The 18,762-nt window shown below is 45.4% G+C and overlaps 1 protein-coding gene across 2 annotated transcripts in view; it reads left to right on the top strand.

Moving 5' to 3' along the window:
- Positions 1 to 364: 364 nt before the first annotated feature.
- TECPR1 (tectonin beta-propeller repeat containing 1) overlaps positions 365 to 18,762 on the top strand; it is a 118,487-nt gene continuing 100,089 nt past the window's right edge. For both annotated transcript variants that reach the window (XM_040356795.1, XM_040356796.1), the window contains exons 1-2: positions 365 to 481; positions 17,388 to 17,620. In XM_040356795.1, coding sequence (XP_040212729.1) covers positions 17,396 to 17,620 — 225 coding nt within the window. In that variant the 5' untranslated portion in view covers positions 365 to 481; positions 17,388 to 17,395. The remainder of the gene's footprint in view (positions 482 to 17,387; positions 17,621 to 18,762) is intronic.

Here is an 18,762-nt window from a genome sequence, read left to right on the forward strand (position 1 = left end):
CCATTTAGGAAAAATCATGATTTTGTCAAATTTGTGAGGAATATACATAGGTTTAAGGTGCAGCCAGGAGTGTCCTCTGTGTATCTGACAGGAATCATGTGTTAACTATCACAGGACTTGTATATGACATCATGGAAGTGTCAGGTGAGTGAGGAAACAGGAGAGTAGAGCACAGTAATCTTCCTGTTTCTCGCACACATCACTTCATACCAATACACAGCCATACTGTGCTGCTGTTTTGTCATCTACAATGACGTGGAATCTCTGCGACCAATAGCAGCTCATTTTCCGCCCTTCCTTTACCGGAGCCACCAATAGGAGAAGCAGGTTCTCGCTGTGTTGCCTCCTGTGTGGCTGAGCCAATCAGAGGATTAGTTTCACAGCAGTGGCTCCAGTGTGTCAACATCTCCCATGAGTGTCGGGGTGACCTGCGGGGGGAGAGGCGTCGTACGTGTCCCCGGGAGCAGTCACTGACAGGCAGGTAAGCTGCGTGCGTTCAGTGACAGCCATGTGCCAGGACAAGAAGGAGCTCCTTCTATGAGGTGCCTATAGACTGCAGTGCTGCCTGCTAAGACCCCTCACTTTATATATCTGTACTATGAGACATGATATCATTGACTTTGTACTGGACAGTGTTGTCACTTCAGGACTGTCAGCATTTACACGAGGGAACTTTAAATATTCCTCTCCTCCTTTGAAAAGCAGGTCCAGATGGCAGCCATTGTGTAGGAATGATTCTCAGGGTGGATATTATGTTGCAATGTAAACAATGTATGTGATCACATTTACTTTATGTTTGGATAAATGCAGGATGTCCCGCTGAAGATGCCATTCTGATGTGACTTTGTAGCAGTGGCGGCTGGTGCTCAATTTTTTTTGGGGGGGGCGCAAACAAATGAGAAAAAAAAAGACAATTGCAGCCTCACTGTGCCCATCAAAGGAAGCCACTATGCCCATCAAATGCAGCCACTGTGCCATGCCATCAATTGTCGCCACTGTGCCATCAATTGTCGCCACTGTGCCATCAATTGTCGCCACTGTGCCATCAATTGTCGCCACTGTGCCATGCCAAACGCAGCCACTGTGCCATCAAACGCAGCCACTGTGCCATCAATTGTCACCACTGTGCCCAACAATTGTCACCACTGTGCCATGCCAAATGCAGCCACTGTGCCATCAAATGCAGCCACTGTGCCATGCCACCAATTGTCCCCACTGTGCCCACATTAATTGTCCCCACTGTGCCCACATCAATTGTCCCCACTGTGCCCACATCAATTGTCGCCACTGTTCCCACCTCAATTGTCGCCACTGTGCCCTGTAACATGCTATCAGTCAGATTGCCCCGCCCGGCACTTACCTTTCTGGGGTTAGCCATCCTCCTTCCACGGTCCCTAGATGTCTTCTGCCCCCCTCGATGACGCTTCAGCCATTCAGGTTACCGATAACCAGAATCGGTGAACCTGATTGGCTGAGACGGCCGTCAGTCTTATCCAAGGGACGCAGCCCCCGTACGTCCTGAGGATAAGACATCCGGGAGCCGAAGGGCTGTACTCCGAAGGGCTCTGATATGCACTTCCGCACAGCCAACCAGCTGCCGTTATTCTGTTAGCCGGTCGCCCTATGTCCGGCCATCTGACTAGACCAGCGTTAGCTGGCCACAATAACATACATTCAGGCAATGCATGAATGTATGTTATTTGCGCGGCGCTGCAGAACGACATTTTAAAAGCCTTAAAGGGCCTGTTTTTTAATTTATTTATTTTGACTACAGGGGGGGGGGGGGGCGGCACCCGGGCGCCCCCTATGGACGGGCCGTCACTGCTTTGTAGTTAAGCCTTGCCCACTGTCCTGTCGGTGTGGGTCCCCGTCGCATAATGCCCGGGCTGGACTGTGCAGGCGCAAACGGAGCCGCTGAAAATCTACGAGGATGAACAGCTGTTCATCACCTGTACACGGCGCATGCGCAATCAACACGCCGCTCGCTCCCGATGCTTGAGGCGGGTTATTCATCGAATACAACAAGGGGCGGATGCTTTTCTCAAAGGGATGGATGTATGGTTATACACTCAACACAACAAGGGGAAGAAGCCGCATGATGGGCAGTGCTTTTCGCACAGGGGCGGATGTATTATTGAGCAGTGCTTTTTTGGGGGACGGTTTGCATCCGCCACTTGTTGTGTTCAATGAATAACCATACATCCGCCCCTTTAAAAAAAGCACTGTCCATCATGCAGCATATTCTGTAAGTATCCGCCCCTTGTTGTGTTCAATGAATAACCCACCCCCGAGCATCGGGAGCGTGCGTCAGCGTATTGCGCAGGTGCCGGGTACAGCTGATGAACAGCTGTTCATCTTCTGCAATTTTCGACTGCTCCGTATGCGCTGCGCCTGCGCAGTCCAGCCCGGGCATTATACGACGGGGGACCCATCTTGTCAGAACACCGACTCTATCCAGTAAAAATGCCCCGAATGGCTGCCGCAGTAGTTTGATTGGACAGGAAAATGACACTTGGCAGGGCTTTTCCATCACAACAGAAAACAAAAATGGTCTTCAGTATTAACCACTTGCCACCCAGGCCAATTCTGACACTTCTCTCCTACATGTAAAAATCAAAAAAAAATTATTTATTTTTTTTGCTAGAAAATTACATACAACCCTCAAAAACTATATATATATATATATATATATATATATATATATATATATATATATATATATATATATATATATATATATATATATATATATATATATATATATATATATATATATATATATATATATAATTAGAGCTGCAAGATTCTGGTCAAAATGAGAATCGCGATTCTTTTGCTTAGACTAAAGATCACGATTCTCAAAAACTGAATGCCAGAACCCCCCCCCCCCAAAATAAACCTGTGATTTATCGTGATATAACTCCTATGAAAAAGCAGAATCAAACTTTGATTCTGCTTTTTTCATAGGAGTTATATGGTCTTTAACATTATAGACATATCACTGGTCTCTTTTTTTTTTTATACATTAGAAGCAGTACCGCCAGCAACTATTGGGTGGTGCATGGATACACACAGTTGTACAGAACTGTGAGAAAGATTAATACATCAGAAGCAGTACCGCCGGCAACCACTGGGTGGCGCATGGATACACACTACAGTTGTACCGAACTGTGAGAAGCCCAGGCATCCATCCAGCGGCGCAGGCTGCTGACGTCGGTTTTCTGATATCGGCGCCATTTGTGTTTTATTTTATTTTTTTAGCAAAGGCCTTAGAGAATACAATAGCAATTGTTACAACTTTTTATCTCGCACAGTTATTGCGCAGCAATTTTTCAAACGTGTTTTTTTTTTTTTTTTTTTTTGAGAAAAAAGTTTTGTGCTTAAAAAAACCCCCCAAAAAAACAGTAAAGTTGACACAATGGCCCAGATTCTCAAAGGCGTTACGACGGCGCAACACCATTTGCGCCGTCGTAACTCCTCATCTGGCCCCGGGTATCTATGCGACTGATTCTTAGAATCAGTTACGCATAGATACCCATTAGATCTGACAGGCGTAAGGCTCTTACGCTGTCAGATCTAAAATGCAATTTTGTTTCCCGCCGCTAGGTGTCGCGGACGTCGTTTTCCCCGTCGCGCATGTAAATTAGCAAATTACGGCGATTCCCGAACGTACGCCGGTTCGACGCATAGAATTTACGTAGTTTCCGTAGCCTTTCCGACACGTAAAGTTGCCCCTGCTATTATGAGGGGCAACCAATGTTAAGTATGGCCGTCGTTCCTGCGTCGAAATTTAAAAAAATTACGTTGTTTGCGTAAGACGTCCGTGAATGGCGCTGGACGCCATTTACCTTAACGTCTAAGCAAATGACGTCGGTGCGACGTCATTTAGCGCAATGCACGTCGGGTAATTTACCCGACGGAGCATGCGCAGTATGCTCGGCGCGGGAGCGCGCCTAATTTAAATGGTGCCCGCCCCATTTGAATTGGGCGGGCTTGCGCCGAGCGATTTAACGATACACCGCCGCAAGTTTACAGGTAAGTGTTCTGAGAATCAGGCTGTAAACCTGCGGCGGTGTAACGTAAATCACATACGTTGCGCTGCCCAGGAGCAACGTAAATGTATGAGAATCTGGGCCAATGTTTTTTGTATAATGTGAAAGATTAAGTTACGCTGAGTAAATAGATACCAAACATGTCACGCTTCAAAATTGCACATGCTCGTGGAATGGCGCCAAACATCGTTACATAAAAAAATCTCAATTGGTGACGCTTTACATATTATTATTTTTTTTTTTTTACTGGTTACATGTTTTGAGTTACAGAGGAGGTCTAGGGCCAAAATTCTTGCTCTCGCTCTAATGTTCCTGGTGACACCTAACATGTATGGTTTGAACACTGTTTCATATGTGGGCGGGGCTTCTGCGTGCGAGCACACGGGGACAGGGGCCCTTTAAAATAAAAATAAAGGGTAGAGTATACTTAAGTTCTTTTAGTTTGACACTTTAAAAAAAAAAAAATTTGATCACTTTTATTCCTATTGCAGGGAATGTAAACATCCCTTGTAATAAGAATATGGCATGACAGGTCCTCTTTACAGTGAGATATGGGGTCAATAAGACCCCACATCTCACCACTAGGCTGGGAAGCCTGAAATGGAAAAAAAATAAAAAACGATCACCGCTTCCCAGCCGAGGCACCATTTTTTTTAAAGCAGAGGCCGGGTGTGACGTCATAACATCGCGTCCGACGATTACAGAGACATCGGCGACCATCTGGTCTGCCGGAAATCTCTATCATCCACATCCAGGGCCGGCGGATCTGTTCTCCGACTCACTGATCGCAGCGGTGAGTCGGTAGAAGCATCGGAGGGCAGCAGGAGGGGCATCCTCTCTCACCTCCCCTAAGAACGATCAAGCGGCAGAAGAGCCGCTATGATCATTATTACGGTGTTGGGAATCGCCGGCTGAAAAAGATTATATCTGAATGATGCCTGTAGCTTAAAGTGGATGTGGATTTTTTTTGATGTCACAATGTAGAGGATAAGATTTCCTATCATCTGTGCCCAGTCTTGCCACATAGAGTTAATCCAGCTCTGAGCTCTTTTTATTGTTCAGGGAAATAAAACAGACTTCCAGATAAAAACCAAAGTCCTTGCTTGAGTGACAGGTTATTTACATATCTTCGTGCACTGCTTGCAGACATACACAGCTTCTGTAAGGCCCCATACACACGAGAGGATTTATCCGCGAATACGGTCCAGTGGACCGTTTCCGCGGATAAATCCTCTCGAGGATTTCAGCAGATTTCTCTGCGATGGAGTGTACTCACCATCGCATTGAAATCCGCGCCGAAATCCTCTGGCGATGACGTGTCGCGCCGTCGCCACGATTATGACGCGGCGACGTGCGCGACGCTGTCATATAAGGAATTCCACGCATGCGTCGAATCATTACGACGCATGCGGGGGATCCCTTCGGATGGATTGGATCCGGTGAGTCTATACAGACCAGCGGATCCATCCGTTGGGATGGATTCCAGCAGATAGATTTGTTTAGCATGTCAGCAAATATTTGATCTGCTGGAATCCATCCCAGGGGATAAATATCCGCGGAAACAGATCCGCTGGAGTGTACACACCATAGGATCTATCCGCTGAAACCCATTCGCTGGGATTTTTCAGCGGATGGATTCTATCGTGTGTATGGGGCCTTAAAGTGCTCAATTCACATCCCCCTCCCCTCTTCCCTCCAGCACTATGTATATTCTGATGGCTGTTGCATTTTCTCATGGCACTGAACTGTGACTCACCCCATATTTTGAAAACATTTAATCAAAACACAGGGGAGGGGATGTGAATTGTGCACTCTTTTTCAGAAGCAAGGACTTTGGTTTTTATCTGGAAGTCTGTTGTATTTCACTGAACAATAAAAGAGGATTGCTCAGAGCTGGATTAACTCTGTGTGGCAAGACTGGGCACAGACGATAGGAAATCTTATACTGTACATTGTGACATAAAAAAAAAAAAAAAAAAAATTTGGGGGTTTACATCCACTTTAAGGCATCATTCAAATATCCCCGCTGAAAGTCAAGGACATCATTTTCTTTTCTCAATACTTTGTTGAAGCACCTTTTGGCACCAATTACAGCCCCAAGTCTTTTTGAGTATGATGCTACAAGCTTGGCACACCTATTTTTGGGCAGTTTCTCCTATTCTTCTTTACAGGACCTCTCAAGCTCCATCAGGTTGGATGGGGAGTGTCTGTGCACAGACATTTCAGATCTTTCCAGAGATGTTCAGTCGGGTTCAAGTCTGGCCCACTCCTTTTGTAATTTTGGCTGTGTGCTTAGTGTTGTTGGAAGATGAACCTTCGCCACAGTCTGAGGTCCAGAGCGCTCTGGGGCAGGTTTTCATCAAGGATGTCTGTACATTGCTGCATTAATCTAGTCTTCCAGTTCCTGCCGCTGAAAAACATCTCCACAGCATGATGCTGCCACCACCATGCTTCACTGTAAGGATGGCATTGGCCATTTGATGAGCGGTGCCTGGTTTCCACCAGACGTGATGCTTGCATTTTAGGCCAAATAGTTAAATATTTTTCCGGTTTCTCATCCGGGTCACGGCACCAATGTAATGATCTAGATATATAGTGTCCAGTACTCCGGTTAGATAATTAATATCTTAGATGTTAGTATGATGACTATAAATTACGTTGTTTCGCAGCAACAAACCAGGCTCTCCAGGGAATGCAAATTTAATTAACTTCCAATAACATACAAAGTCCAAATTCCACAGATGATACAAAAGTCCAACAGAGTATTTCAGAATCCCATATTTTCCTAGACCTGTGCTATATTCATCATTGACAAGACTACACTAGCTGAATGCCAGCTTGACTGCCTCAAATATTGGTCTCACACTGGAGGGGGGGGGGTTCTCTGAATGAATGGAAACTTCCCCAAGTCTAATTACCATCAATAAATACTTGTATGTAAGGAAGTATCAGGCCATCTCACACAACTAGTCTTAGATAAGATTAACACATCAAAAGGGTTCTCAGCTGTCCCTTTGATCTGTGTTTGACCACTAACCCAGCAAACACCTTTTGATGTGTAACCTTGAATTCCTGTATGTCACACATATATACTGTGCCTTACATATACCACAATATTTTACAATACCTACATATCTATATTAATATTACAACAATAGAGAGTTCTTCAGGTGCCTTTTGGCAAACTCCTGACGGGCTGTCATGTGACTTTTACTAAGGCTTCTGTCTGGCCGCTACTATACAGGCCTTAATTGGTGGAGTGCTGCAGCGATGGTTGTTTTTCTGGAAGGTTCTTCTCTCTCCACAGAGAAATGGTGGAGCTCTGAGTGACCATCGGGTTCTCAGTCACCTCCCTGACTAAGGCCCTTCTCCCCGATCGCTCAGTTTGGTTGTTCCAACCCTCTTTCATTTACGTATTATGGAGGCCACCATGCTCATTGGGACCTTCAATGCTGCAGAAGATTTTCTGTACCCTTCCCAAGATCTGTGCCTCAATACAATCCTGTCTACAGATAATTCCTTGGACTTCATGGCTTGGTTTGTGCTCTGACATACACTGTTAACTGTCGGATGTTATATAGACAGGCGTGTGCCTTTCCAATTTGTGTCCAATCAACTGAATTTAGCACAAACAAGCTTCTTTCGTGTTGTCATTCATGGGGTATTGTTTGTAGAATTTAGAGAAAAATAATTAATGTGCTGATGATACAGAGGCATATTCAGATTGACAGAATGCCGGCTGGTGGTGATGCACAGGCAGCTTCTGATTAGCAGAATGCCGGCTGGTGGTGATGCACAGGTATCATCACCAGCTGCCATTCTATGACTCTAAAGCTCAAAATTTAGAAATCGCTCTGGAAACCACCCCCACCCATAAGTACGTATTAACAGCCCTGAAGAAGTGGGAGTCCATTCCACCGAAACATGTTGGCTTGATGTACATGTTTGCATTTTCAATAAACGTTTTGTGAACCCAACATCAAGAGTTGCATGTTTCTGTTCAGGTGTTCAGGTGCTCTTTCTCCCCTGCCCTCCTCACCCAGGACTTTAAAATGGAACTAAAGTTCTGCTGTAAGAAACGATGAGCAGGCAGGCTTTTGTTGCAGACGAGGCATACACTGTCTCTTCTATCATAAAATGCCCTTAGCTGCCTGCTTGCTGTCTTCTCCAGCACTGTAAATTTGAGTTGTACATGTGCAATTCAGCTTACAGTGTTGGGCGATCAGCTCCTGCGCATGGGCAGGAGAGATGTCATCATGGGCAGAAGAGAGGTGGGATGTACACTTTCTCCCTTCCCTTCTCTTTTCTCCCTTCCCTTCTCTTTTCTCCCTTCCCTTCTCTTTTCTCTCTTCCCTTCTCTTTTCTCTCTTCCCTTTTCTCTTTTCTCCCTTCCCTTCTCTTTTCTCCCTTCCCTTCTCTTTTCTCCCTTCCCTTCTCTTTTCTCCCTTCCCTTCTCTTTTCTCCCTTCCCTTCTCTTTTCTCCCTTCCCTTCTCTTTTCTCCCTTCCCTTCTCTTTTCTCCCTTCCCTTCTCTTTTCTCCCTTCCTTCCTTCCTTCCTTCCCTTCTCTTCTCTTCTCTTCTCTTTCTTTCCTTCCTTCCTTCCTTCCTTCCTTCCTTCCTTCCTTCCTTCCTTCCTTCCTTCCTTCCCTTCTCTTTTCTTCCTTCCTTCCTTCCCTTCTCTTTTCTTCCTTCCTTCCTTCCCTTCTCTTTTCTTTCTTCCTTCCCTTCTCTTTTCTTTCTTCCTTCCTTCCTTCCTTCCTTCCTTCCCTTCTCTTTTCTTTCTCCCTTCCTTCCTTCCCTTCTCTTTTCTTCCTTCCTTCCTTCCCTGCTCTTTTCTTCCTTCCTTCCTTCCTTCCCTGCTCTTTTCTTCCTTCCTTCCCTTCTCTTTTCTTTCTTCCTTCCTTCCTTCCTTCCCTTCTCTTTTCTTCCTTCCTTCCTTCCTTCCTTCCTTCCTTCCTTCCTTCCCTTCTCTTTTCTCCCTTCCTTCCTTCCCTTCTCTTTTCTCCCTTCCTTCCTTCCCTTCTCTTTTCTTCCTTCCTTCCCTTCTCTTTTCTTCCTTCCTTCCCTTCTCTTTTCTTCCTTCCTTCCCTTCTCTTTTCTTCCTTCCTTCCCTTCTCTTTTCTTCCTTCCTTCCCTTCTCTTTTCTTCCTTCCTTCCCTTCCTTCCTTCCTTCCCTTCTCTTTTTTTCCTTCCTTCCTTCCTTCCCTTCCTTCCTTCCCTTCTCTTTTTTTCCTTCCTTCCCTTCTCTTTTCTTCCTTCCTTCCCTTCTCTCCATATTTTTAGCTACAGAGGCAACAGCCAGGTACACATGCCACAGCCGTAATGCTTTTCTATCCCCTGTAGCTTTTAGGCGGGTGTAGTTCTTGCTGAACATGACCCATTCAAGTGAAAAGGGCTGCTCTGCAAGCACTAGTGTGAGGTTTAAGGGGATAAAGCAGGCAAAACCTCCTTCCCACCTGTCAAATGCTTTCTGAAGAGGGAATCGAACATGGATCAAAGCAAAGCTAATGCAGATGAGCTTTTAGGACTCATTCACACCACTCAGCACACTAAAATGCGCAGTGCTGTTATACGATGTGTAGGGTTAGTGAGGAGTTGTGGTAAAACACATTGCATTGTTTACTTTTTCTCTTTTCAAAAACTTTATTGAAGTGTCACAGAATGCACCATTCAAACACTGTGTGCTGCAGTGTATTGTGGGATTAACACCAGTTAATTTGTTTAGAAGAACTTGTCACAGGCTAAAAGTGACGTTAAAGCCTTTTTTTAAATATAGAAAACATGTTATACTTATGTGCTCTGTGCAGTGGTATTGCACAGAGCAGCCCTGAGCCGCCCCTTCTGGAGTCTCCGGCTGGTACAATACACTCCTTCTTCTTGCAGGGGCCCCACAGCAAGCCATGTGTTGTTAGGGCACCCGTGTGGGTATGCTCCTGAGGCGAACTGTGTGTGTCCATAGACACACAGGGAAGGCTCAGCCACGCCCCCCACTCTCTTCTCACAGTATTTGACTGACTACCATGGGAGCCAGTGGCTGCTGCTGCTGCTCTGTGTCTCCTGTGAAAGAAGGAAGTGAGAGGAGCTGTGCTGCAGTCGGTACAGCGCTGGATCGCAGGATCTGGTAACAGTTGCTAGCAATGATCGCATTTTAAATCCAACAGGCTGGTTGACCGTTATTGAAATGGTTAAAACTAGGGTTGTCCCGATACCACTTTTTTTAGGACCGAGTACAAGTACCGATACTTTTTTTTTCAAGTACTCGCCGATACCGAATACCAATACTTTTTTTTAAATGTCCCCCCACATATGCAGCCATGTCCCCCCACATATGCAGCCATGTCCCCCCACATATGCAGCCATGTCCCCCCACATATGCAGCCATGTCCCCCCACAGATGCAGCCATGTCCCCCCACAGATGCAGCCATGTCCCCCCACAGATGCAGCCATGTCTCCCCATACCTAGATGCCGCCGCCTAGTTAATCAGCGTGCGTTGAACATTACAGCTTTCATTTAAATAGCTGTGTGTTCCCCGCCGCACCGCGTATAGACACTCCCCCTTACTCAGGAATGGACGGGTGATCTGCACTTTGATAGACAGATCACCCGTCCAATCCCGAGCAAGGGGGAGTGTCTATACGCGGCGCGGCGGGGAACAGACAGCTATTCAAATGAAAGCTGTGATGTTCCCCGCACGCTGAATAACTAAGCGGCGGGTGGGGGGGTAGTATCGGATCTGGCATCGGGGGCATTTGCGGGAGTACAAGTACTCTCACAAATGCTCAGTATCGGTACCGATACTGGTATCGGGACAACCCTAGTTAAAACAGTACAGATTACAGTCAAACAAGAAACATATGAATCTCTTTGGCGAGGACAGTAGCTGTAACAAAACACGCAATTTCAGTAAAATGGGTAAGAGTTAGAATCTCTGTCAGGTTTTTATTATTATAAAATAAGCTATATATTATAGCTCAGCTGTGTGAAGCTTGGCATCTATGGGCATGTAGCTGCGTTGGGGAAGTCAGAGATATAGATGTGCGTGTATATACAGACCGTGGACACTCCTCATACAGCTAATCGGAAGTAGTTCTTTCAGGTGAGTCTTTGGCCGTTTCGATTGCCTTGCACAGAATGATGTCACTCTTGCACATGCACAGGAGAGCAGTCATCCTGGCACACTGGCAGTGAGCCAGAATATAAATCGAGCTGCACAGGCTCATACTGGGAAAAAGATAGAAGGATATTGTGTTAATCCAAGTGATTTATCTGATGAGATCCTGGTACACATTCTTAGCTATATTCCAAGTACAGATCTACTGTATTTATTGGCGTATAACACTCACTTTTTTACCCTGAAAATAGAGGGTAAATTGTGCCTGCGTGTTATACGCAGGGGGCCGTGGAAAGTTTTTTTCCTGAAACTTCCCTCTTAAGGTTAGGGTGCTCGTTATACGCCGATAAATACGGTAATTCTAAATGTAAGAAAGACCTGTTGAAAATTTGCAAATCTGTGTGTTGGCAAGAGCCTTACCCATAAAGTAAATCTTCATAAAGTCTCAGCCTGAGGGGTCTATTGCTTGATATGCCAAACACGAGGGTGTGAGGCAACTAATGCTGGTGAGTTTACATCCAACTGGGCAAATGACACAGTGTTGATCACGTGGTGTGGTCTGGGATCAGTCTACCAACTGAACAATTATCGCAGAGATACCACCCAGTATTATTATCATAGCATATGGACTATTACTTTCTAGTGTTTGCACAGTACCACTCACTGTGTGTAATATTAATGTTTGTGTTATTGCATTACTTAGCGCCACTATTTACCTTTTGACTTATGTTTGGTAGATTTTGTTCTATTATAGGTTGTTGTTATTATTGTCTATGACTTCCTGTCTCGGTCCCTTCCCCTATTTCTTGTCCTGCTTTTAAAGGGACAGGATGTAAGATGAAATCTTTGCAAAAATATCACAGCTTTAAAAAATATATTTTAAAAATGGTAGAATTTTTTCCTTTTCCTAGTTCATGTAAACCCTAACAGAAATGTTTTGGCTGGAGTTGGGGTTTAACTCATAAATCACTGATCTTCAAGACACCTTTACACCTAATCATAAAATGGGCGTCTGGGAGGAGCCTTGGATGTAGACTATGGTAAGCACTGTTGTACAAAAAGAATAGTTCAGAGCAGGGCTCAAAATTTCAACTCCTGAGCTACTAGCCAGGCCTTAAGGGGTTACTTGCCACCAGTTGCCCCCACCCCTAATTCCGCCCCTAAACGGGCCCTCATAAATTATCTCATAAAATGACACTTAAAGTGGTTGTAACCCTTGTTGCACCACTTTTACCTACAGGTAAGCATATAACAAGGCTTACCTGTAGGTACCGTGAATATCTCCTAAACGTGCACAGATTAGGAGATATACGGTATATGCACTGCCGCCGCCGACATCGGCGCATGCACACTGAAGAAATGGCTCGCTGATCTGTTTTTCTCCAGGACTTGTGCCGTGACCAGCGGCTCCCACGTGCATGCACGGGAGGGACATTATCCCGGCTCCAGCCAATCAAAGCGCCGGAGCCGCGAACCCAGAAATAACTCCGGTGGAAGATGTTGGCCGTGTACCCGGAGTGCCAACGCCAATTAAGGGCATCATTCTGAGGTAAGTATTTGATAATGAGCTAGTATGCTAGTTTACAACCTTTATAAAAGTTTTATGCAAAATTAAGTTACAAAAATAAATAATGGCAACAACTTTATCAGCGCAGCTTCACCGGTGCCCATCAGCACAGCTTCACCGGTGCCCATCAGCGCAGCTTCACCGGTGCCCATCAGCGCAGCTTCACCGGTGCCCATCAGCGCAGCCTCACCGGTGCCCATTAATGTAGCCTCATCGGTGCCCATCATTGCAGCCATCATTGCAGAGTGACCAGTGTCCACCAATGCAGCCTCAATTGCAGCTTCACCTGTGCCCATCATTGCAGTGTGACCTGTGCAGAGGAAGCGAGAGGGTGGCCAGATCACAGAGCAGGGATTGCCTGCTGTAACAGCTTTCATTTTAATTGCCCCCCCGCTCGCGGTCACACACAGTCCTGCCTCCTGACCCGGCGCCTGTGACAGCCAGAACATGTCCTGACATTGGACCGGTGATCTGACAATATGGTTCCGGCTATCGAGATGGTTCCTGTAAGGACTGCGCAGGCTCAATCCTTGCCGATGGAAATCACCGAACCTCCAGGGCGACGTGGAATTTGAGGTAAGTGGCCAGTCGGCCTCACGCTACACTCGCTCGCCTCCTGGCTCTTTTTTTAACATCCTCCAATCCACGGGGATGTTAAGGAATAAGCCTGGATGCCGGCCGAGGTTCGGAGATTTCCGTTGGGCCTGCCCAGTCCTTACAGGAACCATCTTGATATGGAAACCATAACGACAAATCACCGGCATTCTGTCTAACATTGGCGCCGGGTCAGGAGGCGGGACTGTGTGTGACCATGAGCGGACAGCAGTTCAAATGAAAGCTTTTACAGCGGCAATCCCTGCTCTGTGATGATCCGGCCAGCTCTCCTCTTCCTCCACTCTCTCTTCCCCTTGGCGATCGCTGAGAGAACGGCTCCCATTCAGCCCCACCTGATGGCGGTGCTCGCCCCACCCTGCCCCGAGGCAGCCCACGCTCGCCAGCAATCATTTTCCACTCACAAAATGCGAGTAGGGGAGTGCAAAATTTGAGAGCTGGTCCAGTGTACATTTCATTCTTCATGAAACATTAGACAAGCTAGCATGTTTTAGGGATCTTTTGCTTAAATGTCTTGGTGGTCTGTACCCAGGGGACAAATAAATACATGGGGGACTGATCACTAAACGGCTACTTAGATCCATATTCCTACATGCTTTGTAAACCTAGCTGTGAGTTTGGATAGGGTGCCCCGCTTCCCCCGTGGCTGCCTGACAACATGGCTAGCACGGACATTGCTGCTAAAATACTGGCTTGGCTCCGAGTAATTCCCTGAATCACGTGGTAAGGGGATTGAAGACTGACACACACCTCCTCCTTTGTTCTAGATTCCTGCACTAATCTTGGGCAAGTACCGTACTTGGATCCAAGACAAGTGCCGGTTATCAAGCAGCAGTCTCCTTGCTAACTACGTTGTTGGATGGACACGGAGGAAGGGGGTACCCTGCCTGACCTCATAGCTAGGCTTGCAAAGAACATGGGGGCAAATACTACATGTACTTTGTCCCCTGGGGGGCAGAACATTAAAAAAAATGAAGTGAGAGTTTTCCTTTAAGCTGATTGAACAGGTATACACAGTACAAATGGTAATTTCCTATCTCCTTTTAGTGTAAGTGTATCCTGCAACGTCTTGTTTTATTTCAGCAGAGACCATTTCTATTTATGGAGCAATCTTCTGTATGAGAGATCACTCACAAGGCTGCCAAGCACTCTATTATTTCTATATGTATCAAGGGGGAGGGGGTTAACGGTGCTGTAACCATAGGCGTGTGCCAGGTGTGCCCAGGCACACCCTAATAACCCTGTGCAGAACAGACCCCCCTACTGACCTGGCTCTCCCTCCTTCCCCCCCACAGCACTGCCAGCTTCCCTCCTCTCCCACCGGTTGTTACTGTGGATGTTTTAGGCTGAGTGGGGGAAGGGGCCAGTAAATATGCCATTTACTGGCCCCTTCCCTTACTAAATGAACATCGTGAGTGATCGGTAGAGTGTGTTTGAGCTTTGGGGTGCACACCCTAATGCCAAAGGCTGCGCACACCTATGGCTGTAACCATGAATTTTGAGTCAATTTATTGTCTCACGTTTTGATTTGTTCCCAGTATCCCAATGCTTGTTTGGGAGATTAGGTAGAAGTCTGCACACCCCCCCCAAGGTTTTACTGGAATGAGGAGGGGTGGAATCATTGTAATCCCTGTGTGACCGATTACAAAATTAAACCTATGCTACCTTTCAGATATTTGATGCACACGAGGCAGGGTGGATTTGACTTAAATCATAAATTAAATCATTGGTAAAAAGGCTTGATTTAAATCGACTCAAATTTTTAAAGAGCAACTGTCATTTCTGTCCTGCAGCAGCTCCTCCTCTGACCCACTGTTGACTTCATGACAGTCCCATTCACTGTAATGGGATGGCTGGTGATGTGGCGGCAGCAGGTGAGTGGATGTCTGCTAACAAGTGCTGCCATGATGGATCTGAAATGACAGGTGCTCTTTAAATGTAACGACTCATTCTTGCTGGTAGTTAGAACCTTTAACCAGTTAAGCCCCGGACCAATATGCAGCCTAAAGACCCAAGGTGTTTTTACAGTTCGGGACTGCGTCGCTTTAACAGACAATTGCGCGGTCGTGCGACGTGGCTCCCAAACAAAATTGGCGTCCTTTTTCCCCCCACAAATAGAGCTTTCTTTTGGTGGTATTTGATCACATCTGCGGTTTTTAGTTTTTGCGCTATAAACAAAAATAGAGCGACAATTTTGAAAAAAATGCAATATTTTTTACTTTTTGCTGTAATAAATATCCCCCAAAAACATATATAAAAACATTTTTTTTCCTCAGTTTAGGCCGATACGTATTCTTCTACCTATTTTTAGTAAAAAAAATCGCAATAAGCGTTTATCGATTGGTTTGCGCAAAATTTATAGTGTTTACAAAATAGGGGATAGTTTTATTGCATTTTTATTAATTTTTTTTTTTTACTACTAATGGCGGCGATCAGCAATTTTTTTCGTGACTGCGACATTATGGCGGACACTTCGGACAATTTTGACACATTTTTGGGACCATTGTCATTTTCACAGCAAAAAATGCATTTAAATTGCATTCTTTATTGTGAAAATGACAGTTGCAGTTTGGGAGTTAACCACAGGTGGCGCTGTAGGAGTTAGGGTGCACCTAGTATGTGTTTACAACTGTAGGGGGGTGTGGCTGTAGGAATGACGTCATCGATCGTGTCTTCCCTATAAAGGGAATGACGCGATCGATGCGCCGCCATAGTGAAGGACGGGGAAGCCGTGTTTACATACGGCTCTCCCCGTTCTTCAGCTCCGGGGAGCGATCGCGACGGAGCGGCTATAAACAAATAGCCGCGCCGTGGTCCCGGATCGCTCCCCGAGCGGACCCGACCTCCGCATGTAGCGGGGGGGGTCCCGATCGGACCCCCCACCCGCTAATAGGCGAGGACGTACGTGTACGCCCATGTGCCTGTACGTGCCATATTGTGGACGTATATGTACATGCGGGGGTCGGGAACTGGTTAAAGTGGATGTAAACCCGATTTTTTTATTTTTTTTTGCTGTCACAGTGTAGAGTATAAGATTTCCTATAATCTGTACCCAGTCTTGCAACAAAGAGTTAATCCAGCTCTGAGCAATCCTCTTTTCTTTTTTTAGTGAGCTAAACGGGAGAAAATGGGAGAAAACGTTTGTCCTTTCTTCCCCTTTGCTGTGAGCGACAGGTTATTTACATATCTCATGCACTAGCTTGAGACAGGCATTATTTTAATTCCCACCCCTTTTCTGAAGTCATGTGGTTACTTTTCTGGATTTTGACTGGATGTTAGTGATCATTGCAGAATTTAGTGTAAGGAATACACAGGAGAAAATGGGGAGTGTAGAGGTGGGCGGGGCGTCTACTGACATCACAACTCCACCCACCGAGCTCCAGACAACAGATCCACCCACAGAATCTGCAGTTTTTTAGTTCTTATCTCGACTCTGTCTGTTATATTTGACAGGTAAGGATACAGGAGGCATCTATATCCTTATAGATCAGCACTATGGCAGTAGTTTAGAAAGGATGAAAATGGGTTTTCATCCACTTTAAAAAGAAGGTTTCCTATTTAGAATAAAAAGCTGTCTTGATAGTAAAACAGCAATATCAGAACTGATTCAATCATACGGTTTGTTGTGTACATAGGTTTGCAAAACAATGGGTTAATAAATATTCCTGAACTTTTGAAATTGTGTGAATGCATCAATGCAGTGGTATCTCAGCTTGCAGAGCTTGGATTCATTGAATGAGTTTTACCAAATGTAAATATTGCAGAATATACAGCCTCATGCTACATAACTAAGCTCCATTTCATGCTGAATAAACTAATGTATTAATGTATCTTAAATAGAAAACTATATTAAGATACATTTTTACTTCAAAAGCATTTTATTAAAATAAATGTAATAAAAATCCAAAAAATGTATTTAAATCAAAAAGGTCTGATTTATTTATATATATCTCATTGATTTTTTTCCACCCTGACAAAGCACTAGTGTACATGTGCCCATTTTTTTTGTCTGTGTCCCACCTACTTTGTGCTTTTTCTTTTAGGCATCAGAATGCCGAATACTGTGCTATGGGCGGCAGATATTTGGGGCAAAGTACACACACTTTCTACAGATGGACAGCAGTGGGAACTATGTAAAGATGATCAACAAGAGTTCAAACGCCTGTCTGCTGTACAAGCATGTTGCTGGGGCATTGCCTCCAACCATCAGGTCTATGTATATGTGCACACCAGTGATCTTCCCATCCGATATCAAGAAGAGACTTATGAGAATCAGGTATGATGAGAGTAATAATGTTTTGTTATTTTATTAAAAAAGCACTGCCAGTTGATAGTAGTTAATGCAAGATAATCCTGTATCTTTTTAAAGATGGAAAAAAAAAAAGTTATAAGTTATGCAAATTGCATAATTGTGAAATCTGATTGGTTACTGTTCTTAGGTCCATGTCATATAGGTGGCTCTTTTTCCTGGAGAAAAAATGTACCGTATTTATCGGCGTATACCACGCACTTTTCTCCCCTGAAAATAGGGGGAAAATCACGGGGGCGCGCTATAAGCTGATAGTGTACCTTGGGCTCGGAGGGGGACGAGCGCTGCCGACCCCCGCCGGAATCCATGAGACGTCTCTCCTGTTTACTCGGCTCTAACGTCACACACACAGTCCCGCTTCCGCCACCGTCCGCATTGAACAAGTGTTCTATCAATCACAGGAGCTGGTCCAATGCCGATGGCGGGACTGTGTATGTGACTGCCGCCGAATGAACAGGAGATGACGGCTCGATGATTCCCTCACTCCACGAGAGAAGGTGAGGCTGCAAATGGGCACATAGGCTGCATCTAGGCAAATAAAACTTAGGGGCACATAGGCTGCATTTAGGCTGGAGCTGGGGCACATAGGCTGCATTTAGGCTGGAGCTGGGGCACATGGGCTGCATTTAGGCTGGAGCTGGGGCACATGGGCTGCATTTAGGCTGGAGTTGGGGCACATGGGCTGCATTTAGGCACACTGACCACAAAATTTAAAAAAACTTTTTTTCCTGAAACTTCCCTCTGAAATTGGGGTGCGCGTTATACGCCGATAAATGCGGTATTTTTTTTTTCTTTTTAGAATTTTAACATATTGTCCTATGAAAGCCTTGTTGCTCAAATCTTTGGTGTGTCGCTCCATTGTTGCTTCCTTGCCATTGATGTCAGCCATGACATTTATGAGCCAGATTGGGTGTCCTTTACTTACTGTAAAGCCTCATACACACGATCGGATTATCCAACGGGAACTGTGTGATGGCAGGCTGTTGGAAAATCGGACCATTTGTACGCTCCATCTGACAATTGCTGTTGGATTTTCCACGGACAAATGTGGGTTAGCATGCTTATAAAATTGTCTGCCAACAATTGTGTGTTGTCGGATTTTCCGATTG

This window comes from Rana temporaria, chromosome 6 (assembly GCF_905171775.1).
Source record: "Rana temporaria chromosome 6, aRanTem1.1, whole genome shotgun sequence".
NCBI classification, from domain to species: domain Eukaryota; kingdom Metazoa; phylum Chordata; class Amphibia; order Anura; family Ranidae; genus Rana; species Rana temporaria.